The sequence below is a fragment of the Elaeis guineensis genome, chromosome 4, assembly GCF_000442705.2.
Source record: "Elaeis guineensis isolate ETL-2024a chromosome 4, EG11, whole genome shotgun sequence".
Lineage (NCBI taxonomy): Eukaryota > Viridiplantae > Streptophyta > Magnoliopsida > Arecales > Arecaceae > Elaeis > Elaeis guineensis.
In genome coordinates, this window is record NC_025996.2 from 20646626 (window position 1) to 20658531 (window position 11906).

Sequence of the window (11906 nt, forward strand, 5' to 3'; positions counted from 1 at the left end):
AAGTGGTACTAATAGATTGTTGCTTAATAACATCTGTTGGTAATGTATATGAAGTCTTGAATCGATTATGATGATTCTGTGAATTATTAGTTGCTTCTGATTCTGCGGACATCTTCGACATAGGTATGGTGGAAGTTAATGTTATAATACATCAACCTACTTTCTTGTCTTCAACTCTTAATTAGCAATTGTTGGAATCGTGACTGACTTCTATCTAGCAATTTTGTGACATTTCTACATAGTGATTAAATTAGTTTGTGACAACTAAGTGCTGGAAATGACAATTAGAATATTGAGGTAGGTGAATTTTCCATTATGGGAGTGAAGCCGTTGTTTGATATGATATCCTTTGGTTACATCGGAATTGACTAGTGATGACTTCCCCTAGATGCATATGGTACTCTGATAAACCAGTTCATCTCATTGGAGATGCAGGTGAGCAAATGATTAATAAGCTTCTAACTAGATTTCTGATGTCCTCGGTGATTAAGGGAAGAAGGCATCGGAAGCCTCGGTCAAAGCCATTCGCATGCAGTAGCTTTACCTGGTGCAGCAGGTCTCCTTCAAAGAATGACTTGTTTGTGATCTGTCCATCAAGAATGCTTGTTAATCACGTTAAAATGTTGTGCTCACTTGCGTCACTTCATGGGAATAGGTATCTCAGTTGACTACCACCCCCATGGTTATTTAGCAGCATTTTGAAGATTGCTTGCCCACCAGGATTTTCATGCTTCTACTTGTTCTATTCATTTCATACGATATTCAGAGTACTTGGAGACAACTTTGGGCAATGAAAATGCTCCACCCTACAGTAGAGACGCAATCAAGACTAGAGTGCAAGCCTGGTAGTTCTCTCTCGGTTTGTTTTGTGGTTAAGCAGCCCGAGCTATGAACAAACAACTGGTTAAAGCAATCTAATCAAAGTTTAAAATTATTCAAGTTCAACTCTTTCATTTGATAAATAGAGTAATAATTCTGATTTTAATGTTGTAGTAGGAATACAACACAATCTATATTAGTTTATTATAAACAATTATTATAAAATAATTATTGGTATATAATAATACATAAATATTTTGAGCTAATTCAAGCCGAGCTCAAATATCACTCTGACTCAAGTTAGTTTATCAGAAGTCTGCTCGTTTGCCGGAGGCTTATCAAAAAAGCATAAAACAGATCTAGCCAAACATATCATAAGCACAAAAGCAAAATTAATTACTACATCGGAAAAATGAAGCCTCAAAATTGGTGACTTAATCCGGTGAAAGAAACTTGCGCATACACAATGTCCATCAACTCCCTTTCCACCAATGATTCTACCTGTAAAAGGCAGGTTCTACGACAGTATTCAGCCCCTCATCCATAATCCTAAGTTCATTAATCGGTTGCCTATGTTGATCGTCCCAATCTATGCTTCTGCATCTTTTGGGGCTGGGTGGCTACTACTACCTTCGCCTGGCTCAAACAGTTTACTCTTCCGGTCCTGTTTACGGACTCTTTCTGCATATTTGTCAAAGGCAGCAGTCAGGGCTGATCTCACATCAAGATTGGATTCTTTTTCAGCTTTTGATGAATCAGAGTTTTTCCCCTCAACTTCAGGTGGAATAGATTCTTCAGAATCCCTGGCCTTGATGGGAGTTTCTGGCACAGCAATAGTAGGCCGACTGGAAACTCGTTTAAATGGTTCGTGGAAGGTATCATACAGGCGCTTCACCTACAACGCGGAGTTTTAAGTTCGACTATGAGACTTGGATCACAGTCCAAAAAGGCAAAAAGTTACAGCAAAAAACTAAATCAAAATCCTGATTAATCTTTACTGGAATTTTTTGAGCAAGCAGCAAATAGCTTTAAATCCTTTTTTTTTTTTTTTTTTTTTTTCTGTCAACCAATTTCAGAGAAAGAGTCAGATAATAAGAGCCATATAACCAATAAAAACTTGCATCTGGCAGTATGGCAGCTCCATCAGAAGCTCTGAGCAGGCAGATCATAGTAAGTACTTATCAAATTTATGGATTTCCATAGAGTAAAGTTGCGTATGAAAATTTAAGAAAATTTTTTATTTGCCTCTGCGCCACCAATAGGCTTACCAGCAGACTACACTGGCACCTTGTTTAATAAATTGAATTTGGAAAAGCGCACAGCATATAACTATGCAACCACAACAAATCAGGCATTAAGTACCTTCTCAAAGACCTTATATATATATATATGTCTGTTTGTACGTACGTATGTATATATAAACCCAGTCATATGGACAAAAATCACAATTAGTACAACTAAACCAACCCTGGACAAGAAGTAGCAATCTAAGTCATATTTATAGATTGTTTATGACCAAATATTTGCTTGGAAATGGATGAGAAGGCTGAAACACTAATTTAACAGAAGCAGCAAGCAAAGATATCATAGAGTTAGGAAAAAAGCAGTGAAAAAGTTGAAAAACATGAAGCAAAAAGTCATCTACAACTAGATCTATCACCCCCGAGAAGAAAAGGAGTCCATAAATAGACAAAAGATACTCCCATGTTACATCTAAACTTGATCTTTTGACAGTCATGAATAGGCGCTTAGTTACGACAATCAGACATTTTTATGACAGGTAGTAGTTCTCAGAATCCAACACCTAAAAAAGGTGTATGACTTAGAACTCCTGAACACCTGGCAAAGGTGTGTGCCGTGAGCTGTTGTATCTTAATACTTTGAGGTTCTCCACAAGCAATGCCAGGAAGTCATAGAAGAAGTTTCTGGTTGTTCTATGAGGTTACAGACATCTTCTCTTTTTTGGGGCACAAAATCCACCTTATCTAAACTGTCTCGTCATATAACATTGGATCCTCATTGGGTATGAGTATGACAGAAGAACACTGGGGAGACCAGAGATGGCCTTGACATATTGCAAATTTGCAAGACTAAGCGGAAATACACACAACTATTAGTTTGAAATCTACTCAATTTAGTCACAAGTTATCAGTTTTTTGACCATGTTGCATTTGATTATGACTCCTTATAACGGTAAAAGTAATCATTTGAACAGTTAAAAGAGTCTTAACAGTTGTTGGTTTAGGACATGCAACCAAAAAATTGCATAATGATGAATATGCCCTGATCAATTTAAAGGCCAGATCTCATGACAAATCTAAAGGCATCAGGACCATCAGATAGCATACTGAATATATTATCGAACATCACAAGAAACACATGAATTGGAGACTGGAAAAAGGAGATATAACCATTTTAGAGGAAGCACAATAATAACTTCTAAAAATTATGGTCTGGCCATTAAACCAGCATGGAGGACATTTTTAACTGTATGACAGGTTTTTGAGACTTTATTAATTTGTTAGGAGTTATTAGGGCTTCTAAGACTCCTAGGTCATTTGGGAAACCATAGAACCTATAAATATCACTCTTTTACTCATCTTTAAGCATTTTAACTAAAGTTAAAATTATTTTGAAGTGTTCATTATTCTCTTGGTGGAGTGCTAACTCATCACCAACCATGCGGTGCCGATTTCATAAGAGCTTGATGACACCTCAGTGCTGGTTTTCAAAGAGGCAGACAAATGACCAATTTATAAGTCAATGATGGCAGTTTTACATAGAAGTGACAGTCTTGGCTGATGCTGATCTCCTACTTGTTCTCTCTTTCACATACCCTTTACACTTATGCTTTCTTCTTTAAATACTTCTCCAGAATAGATATTAATCAGTCCTGAAGTAGGATAGGACATGTAGACCCATTGTGTAGTATCAGAGCCTGTCCCCTACTCAAGCCAGACCAAAATCCTGAAACCACATCTTAAGTATACTTGCTTCTGCAATCACAACCTTTAATCTTGTGGCATATGATCAAGCAACAGTGAAACTACTAACATAATGTTTTGATATATTGTTATATCATTTTGAGGCGGACACAAATGATATCCTCAAACCCTCAATTCTGAGGGCTCTAAAATTGAAGGCCTAGGGTCAGTGAATGATAGACTATATATGGAAATGGCATATGTAGAAAAATGTCATTGTTTAAATGGATAAATCAATTAAAATTCAATTAAGGTTTAACTGAATTCCAGCAAGAGCTAGGAGGAGGGGGGGGAGGAATGTTGCAGCAATGCACTTCAGACTCTTGAAGCCAAACTTTTTGAAAATAGATCCAGCAAATTGTTGTATGTCTCATACCAAACAAAGAGTACCATGAAAGATTCACGTACACTCCATATAGAACACTCAAATTTTCTCAGTAACAATATTAACCAACTAACAAAAAATATATCCTTTTTATATGCAGGCAACACTATAAATTCTTTGCAATTCGTTCCAATCAAAAGCAACAGAATGCTCGATTATAAAGCACAAGCTTAAAATATTTCTGTGGTTACATAAACACAAATCCGACACTACCTTTTGCTGTTCTTAAAACAGCAGGCGGATGAAAGCTAAGTAAAATGAACAAAGTCATAAGTTGATTCAAAAGATTTAGTAGTTAGAGTAATCTTCAAAACTTCAACATAATTAAAAGCAAAATGGTAATTTTTTAAAAAAAAGTTATATACATGTGCAACCAACACATGGATCACTAAATGGGACAAATACCTTACGTTCACCAATGCCCGGGCAACGAGCCAAATCTTCCATAGAAGCATCCATAATATGCGAAAGTGACTGCAGCATGTAGGAAAATTTACAGAATAATGAATATCCAACATTGTTAAAAATGAATCTTTTTCAAGGCTTGCACAGAGAAGCTCTAAAAAAGGGGGGAAAAAAAAGAAAAAGATCGAAGACAAAAGCTAGTCCTACACCAGTAAACAAATTCATGGTTAAAAAAGTGGTTGACATATGCATACATGACACCAGGAAGAACTGAAATTAAAAGACACAGACATCATCCAGGCTTACCCCAAAAGCTGAACCAAGTGTAACTACATCAGTCTTGTTAACATGTCGAACAGTCGTAAGTGCATGAGTCAGCTGCAAAGGTTTAAGAAATTTAAGTAAAGCAAGTATAAATGGTTTCCAGTAGAAAAGTATACAATATTTTGAAGGTCTAATATTAGTTAGAGGAAGCTCAGTTACTAATCATTTAAGATATCCCTTGATAATATAATAAAAAAGATTATTAGATGACTGTCATGCTTTAAGAACTGAAACTACCTGATTTTTGGAGAAAAAACCAAAGGACCAACTCCCTTAAGTTAAAAAACAAAATAAACCTTCAATGATGTGTCTGAGATCCTAGAAGTAGTTGAATGAGAAGGCTATCACCAGTCAGACTTTCAAAATAAAATGACTCATTTGTTGCAAAGAAATAGGTTCAACTAAATACAGCTACTTTTTAATCGATGTTAGTTATCCTAGAATAATAGATTTTGTTCAGCAGACTAAGCAATCCATCCAGAAGAAATGTATTAACGCTTGATAGGGATGATCCTTAAAAATAGATACCCGTGATAAATAATCAGTATCCATCTGTTCACGAATGCTGTCTGCAGGTTTGTTTTCATAAACTTTAATTGTCTCCAAGTACCGACCACATTCTTCCAAGCTAGAAAAGAAAGAAAAGATAGTCAAGGTTGAAGCGAGAAGGTATTTCTCAACAATTTCAGTAGTGGCCTGTACTTTACAGGAAAACGGTTCACAACACACGATCTATGGACATAGCATTAAATACCAAAAAATAGATGTAAACAAAGTGATGATATTTTTGCAGCTCTAGCTATCAATTCAAAACCTAGGAAGATATCTTCAGATGCAACAGCAATGGCATTGACTATTCCTGCATGATTTTACTAATTAAAAAAAGCACAATTATTTTTTTAACAATGATTATAACAAATAGAAACGACTTTACTTCTTACATACCTGTACAATTCCAAACCCTACTTGGATGGTGAAGGGTAAAGGATGATCTTAGACAGGTCGAAAATTTAGGAATAGGAGACCAAAGAATGAAAGATTCCTAACATCAGATTTTTCCTTGGCCCACATGAATGGTATAACGGGATAAACAGCTTATCAAATAGACAAAATTAAGTGGAGGTTAAGTTCAGATATCCTATCAGTAATTGCTGATACCACAAACAATGAATTTAGGAAGAGGTAGGAGAGAAGAAAATTAAGGGGGGGTTGTCCCAGGCTTTATCATGCATATATTATTAATCATGTATGTTCCAAGAAATTGACTCATGAATGTCAAAAGCAAAAGGTGCTCTTGAATCAACAAGGGCTCCATACTGCTGAGGTGCTAGATGCCAAAAAGGCACTTACCTCAAGAAAGCAAGGCACTAATTTATCAGAAGTTCAATAATGGCACTAGAAATAAATCCTATCTGTATCTGAACAATCAAATATATAAGATTAATTACCCAAGTTTCAACAAATCATGACCATCATAACTATTAGATATCATGTTTCACATCTATCAAAATATCACATCAAAATACCACTTCGCATAACATGGTTTAAACAAAGATTAGTAAAATTAAACCATTGGACATCATAAAATAGCTTCAAAGTTCAAGCATAATAGCAAAACACCACTTCCCAAAACATGAAGCATGTTTTTAAACAACACAACACAAAGGAGTAAACCACCGAACATCCTAGAGTAGCCCTTTATTTACGAGGGCTCCAATAGACCAAAATCAACATCCAAATAAAACTAACATATTTCCAAGAGAATTAGTCAGCCAGGATAGGAAGAACAATGTTGGACATTGGAGAGGTGCTTGCTCAAGTGCCTCTTGCTATGGCAGACACTCTCCTAGGTGTCGCCTTGGTGAACCCACCTTGTTTTGCGATTGTTGAGGCGCTTAGAAGTTTCCTAGCCTCTCCTAAGCGCCTTGAGCATCTTTAACAACATCAAATTGACTCAGCCTTGTTTGTATGATAGAGTACAAAAATGCCCTTGCTTGGAAAATAATTTCAGCTTTCTCTCAAGCTAAGACAATTTTTAATTTTCTTATAGAGAAAATAATTTGTAGTCCAAGTCAAACATTAGTTCTGAACTGTAACAAAGCTTCATAGTCTACAATATGGTAAATATAGCTGATAGGCTTCCAACATATACGACATCATCAAAAAAATAAAGGATACGATACCTCCAACCACATAAAAGAGTGCAGTCATGCAGCATTGCTGTCCTCGTGACTTCAAGCAATGGTTTGACTACATCTTCCTGAAAAACTAAGAGAAATGAAAACTGATCTTAAAAGGAAAAGAAACGAATGAAAGAACGGAAAAAATAGACCGCCACTCTTTGACAATAACTTCTAAGAATCCAAGTAATTTTAATCTGCTCAAGTAGAAAAGGTGAAAAATGTCCTAAATGGAATAAGGAAGGCTTCTAACAATTAGGGGAGCTTACCACATCAACATGGCACAAGACAACACGGAGCTTAAAATTCTTCTGCAATTCTCTTATTCGATAATACAAGTAGTCTGGATGAAGGAGATGATACCGGAGACTGCATATAGCGATAAACTGAATTACAGAGAAGATAGATGAAAGAAACATATAAAGATTCTAGAAATTTCCCACCATATTCACGTAAGAACAGCAAAAGATCGTGATATGTACAGATCCAAGCAGTTAATTTTTAATGTAGGACCAAGGATAGCACTACACTCTACATTAGACATAGGTGCACTTACTACTAATATTTAAGAAAATGGGTCATACTATTCATAGAAGATATAATGATAATATCAGAGAGTACAAAATTAAATAATAAACCGAAATTTAAAAAAAAAATGCTTTATAGTATTATGGCCTAAAAGAATATTAAGACAAAGGCAGAGTATATAGAACAGAATTTTGAAGGAAACAATAATTAAAACAAGCCTCAGTAACACTTATGGCCTCAAATGTCTTCCTGTTGGTTCAATGATATCATTTTTATTGGACAAAGAAATTATTGATAAGCAAATATTTATAGAGAATAGCTGGATAGTTGAAGTGAAGACATGCTTATGCACCGTTATTTGACAAATGCAGTGCTTTTCAGCTTAACAAACAAAAATAAGTTCCAAAATATTGTGTGAATCAAATGTAAGGTGACTAAACTAGGAAGATGATAGTTAGCAAGGATTATAATAGAAAAGGCATGGGAGTAGCAGTCCTTGAGGATAAAGTGCTAAAGAATGGATTCAGATGGTACACATGGTAAGAACAGATGCATGAAATTAGTTTATGAGACTAGAAACAGAAGGTAAGATGTAGGCCAACATATATGAGTTTGTGAAAGAAGGTAACAAAAAATTTGGAGTTACTTTGGAGATTACCAACATCAGCAATGATTGGCAACAAGACTCCATAAAACCAACCCAAATTAGTCAGGACATAGCTTGATTTTTTTTTTTTTTAATTAAAGGATATTTAAGTTATATCTGGACAGAGGGCAAGCTTAATGCATGTTGAAGCAGCTTATCGTATCTTAGATACGGAAGGCTGAATCGTGCTCCAACAGTAGCATCTCTTATGGGCCATGGAACATGCCTTTGACTGGGTAATTTTTAACTTATCTCATTTTGTTTCAGTAAATACAAAGAAGCTAATGGTTACATTTGTTGTGCGCAATTACTCAAACATAATTCTCCGACAACCAGACGAGGAAAGGGATTATAGGTCAACAACTGCATATCCATGATCCTCAAACAAAAGCAATACCTCTATTTTACTTATCGGGGAAAAAAAATGTAGAAAATAACCCAATAACAGCGAGAGGAAGAAAGCGAGCATCAGGAGGGGAAAAAACCAGTAGCAAATGTGCTTACCTAATATAAAGAGCACAGGCGCTCTGTCCGAGTAAGTAGTCACAAACAACATCCGCGAACGTCCACCGCACGTTCCTGATATGCTTAAGCAACGGATTCCCCTTCTGCGCACAACAAGCGAGCGAACAAACTGATTAGAATAAAATTAAAAAAAAAAAAAAAAAAAAAAGATCGCCCGATTAGGTCTTCAAAAATCAAGAAAGAAAGGTCACCCACCTGCCGATGGCTAACAAGAATTGCGTTCCGGTTCTGAGCCGACGCAATCGCCGAAGAATAGAACGACGAAGGAGCAGAACCGGAAGAAGATGAAGCCGCCGGCGGCGGCGTTGGCGTTGCAGAAAGCTGGGGCTCGGCAGCGACGTGCCTTGAAAGAGGGGAAAGGTTGGGATCGGGGGGTGACAAGAAACATGGAGGGAGGGACTAGGGAGGGGGAGCTCACCTGGGAGAAGGGTCGGAAGTCGGAGGAGGGGTGTAGAACTCGGAGGCTTTGATGAAAGAGAAGGCTTGAGAGAAGGACGGTGGAGGAGGGGGAGGGTTGTAGGGCTGAGGAGCGGAAGAGGAGGAGGTGCCTCCCCCGAAGACCTCTTGGTACGAGGGTATCTTTATGACGCCCTTCTTCTTGTTCTGCTCCTGGCTCGCTCGCTGCTCTTCCTCGGACCTTTTCTCCATTCTCGAGAGAGGGGAAGAGAGAATGGGTGGGGGTGGGGGTGGGGGGGAGGGAGAGCGGGCCACGGAGAGGAAGGCTGCCGTCAGGGCTAGCTAAAGGGGTTCGCCTGTCGCTAGTCTTCTCATTAGAGCAGGATGGGTTTGGGCCGGTCAGTGGTAACGATATGATGGGCTTTGGCTTGCTGGGCTAAGTAGCAAACGAATTAAAACGAGAAGGGCCTTGGAGAGCCTGATGGGTGGCACTACTAGACTCTAGTACTAGTATTTGGCACTTGCCGTGCATGTATTTGTGGAAAAGCGTCAATAGAGCGGAGTACGATCGTGTGAAGCACTTCTGTGCATTTAAGCAGGAGGAGGAGGTGAACAGCGATATGATTCCTTTTTCCCTCTGCAATTATGGAGATGTCTGCAACTCTATATTTTGTACTGCATCTATTATATTTTAGGTAAAAGAAGAAATTCTTGAAGATTTCTAAGCCATAAGCTCATGCTTAGGTATATTTTTTTTTTGGTAATAATCTGAAATTGAAACTAGAACTCTCAAGGGACAAGCTTTCAGGGATAGGATGCCAGCAACCTGAGCTAATTATTGTTGGCTAAGAAGTCCTTTTAGTTCTCCCTAAAACGATAAAAATCTTTTAAACCAATCAAGAGTGAAACTTCTTATTCAATGCATCAATTATCTTTTTTCGGTATGGTACGTTTTCTTACGGCTCAAGTCCAGCGCGAAAACAGCCAGAATTTTGGTACTAGCATAAAAATACTGCTATTTTCTAAGCTATAAGACATTCGAATTCAGATGATGCTAGATGTTGTGAATTCAAAGTAGGCCATCCAATGAGAACCTTTGAAGTCAGCTCGTCGCTCCATTAGGACAAATTCAATTGTTGTAAGAGGGACTGGCGTTGATTTTTCTGTATCTCGTCCGTAGTTTTTAATATATTTCAGACGTAGCGTAAGTGGATCACGGAGACCAAGTCCAAATTCTAGATGGAAACCTCCTGCTTGTTGGTGGTTTTGGGTGTGGATGCTCGGCCAACCCTGGCGGTGGTAAAACGAGTTCTGACCCATTGTTTTCGAGACTTGTTAATATATAGAGGACAAGATGATAGCAGCTCACCTTGCTCTTTGACTAGAACTGATGCAATGATGTCGTAAGATTTTGGTACTTCTATAACACTAATGGTCATTGGCAGCCGAACTGCCGAAGCGTTCAAAAGCTGGTCATAGCATTACCTAGACAAGGCATTGCATGAATATACCAACATGTAAGAAAAAGATATGCTGGTCTTAACATCTGAATCATATTAAATTCTGCAGGATTTGGAGTTGTTAATCCACTGATTTTTATTCTCCTCTCTTCCTTTTTTTTTAGTATTTCTTCAGAAGCCTTCTGCCTCCTCTATGTAATATTTCTTTGTTTGTCTTAATGGAGTAGGTCAATTTTCCCTCCTTTTCTATATTAAAAGAATGCCATGGTGAAGCATTGAGGACCTAGAAAATAACTAGGGCAGACTAATTAAGGAGTTTGACCACCATATGTCGGCAATTGCCTCAACCGATGGATAGACAATCCCTTTTTTTTTTAAAGGGACTCCATCTCCTATTTGTATTCCTCATTTTGCGTTAGGATGTACCTGGCATCGAACCCAATCCATATCAAATGAAATAAGTTATTCCATTCAATAAATTAATAGTGATAAGTTCCACTGCGTTGCGCATGCTTCATCCTGTTCTAAATTAGGACAAGGTTGACACAAGCGTCTGTGCCATGAAGGAGCTAATCCTAATATTTGGACCAGTAATCTGGTGGAGCAAAGGAGCTAGTTGGGCAAACTTTTAAGACTAGGAAATATTGTCAAAAGGAGAATAAATCTTGCTATGATAGCAAGAGGCCTGGCAGGAGTTGGCCTACGGATGCATATAGCGGTATGCTTCCACTCCCTCTAATTTCCACTTATTTGTATTTAATTTCGGTTTGATGCCCGTAGCTAATAATTTGCTCCGTCGACAATTAGTATCAAAAGTCAAATATTACTTTGAAACAAATACCCAAGGTGCCTAAGGCTATATTACTTAAAGATGTTTTGCAAACACTAAAATTGTTTCTCAAATTCCTTTATGTCAATCTAATTTGGTCATTCAAGGCCGCGATTGTGGGGCTTCAATAAGATTTACCGCGGTTCAACTTAAGAAACTATACCTGCATATTTCTTCTCCATATGAAAGATATATATGGGCTATACAGTGAAATCTAGCTTTGTTGTTGAACCTTCTATTTGGTTGACTACGAAGATGGACCTCATTCTATGACTTTTAATATTAAGATAATTAAAATCATCCCTCCTTTCTCTATGTTTAATTATACATAGATTGGACTTTCTATATATATATATATGTGTGTGTGTAAGAAAACACATAGATAATACCCGTATTTTTTTTATCTCAATGGGCTCGTTAGATGG

At 37.4% G+C, this 11906-nt stretch overlaps 1 protein-coding gene across 1 annotated transcript; it reads right to left on the reverse strand.

Moving 5' to 3' along the window:
- Positions 1-1179: 1179 nt before the first annotated feature.
- LOC105043469 (DNA excision repair protein ERCC-1) lies at positions 1180-9488 on the reverse strand. The gene is made up of 9 exons (XM_010921024.3): positions 9215-9488; positions 8992-9139; positions 8776-8879; positions 7367-7466; positions 7101-7177; positions 5446-5545; positions 4900-4971; positions 4594-4662; positions 1180-1714 (listed from the first exon to the last, which is right to left on the reverse strand). The coding sequence occupies exons 1-9, from the start codon at positions 9442-9444 to the stop codon at positions 1409-1411; spliced, it is 1206 nt and encodes a 401-aa protein (XP_010919326.1). The 5' UTR covers positions 9445-9488; the 3' UTR covers positions 1180-1408.
- Between the last annotated feature and the right edge of the window lie 2418 nt (positions 9489-11906).

Coding starts and splice junctions, on each gene's coding strand:
- LOC105043469 (XM_010921024.3), bottom strand. CDS start 9,444: ATGGAGAAAAGGTCCGAGGAAGAGCAGCGAGCGAGCCAGGAGCAGAAC. Junction 8,880..8,991: donor TTCTTGTTAGCCATCGGCAG/GTGGGTGACCTT, acceptor TGTTGTGCGCAG/AAGGGGAATCCGTTGCTTAA. Junction 5,546..7,100: donor ACTCTTTTATGTGGTTGGAG/GTATCGTATCCT, acceptor TTTCTTTTCTAG/CTTGGAAGAATGTGGTCGGT.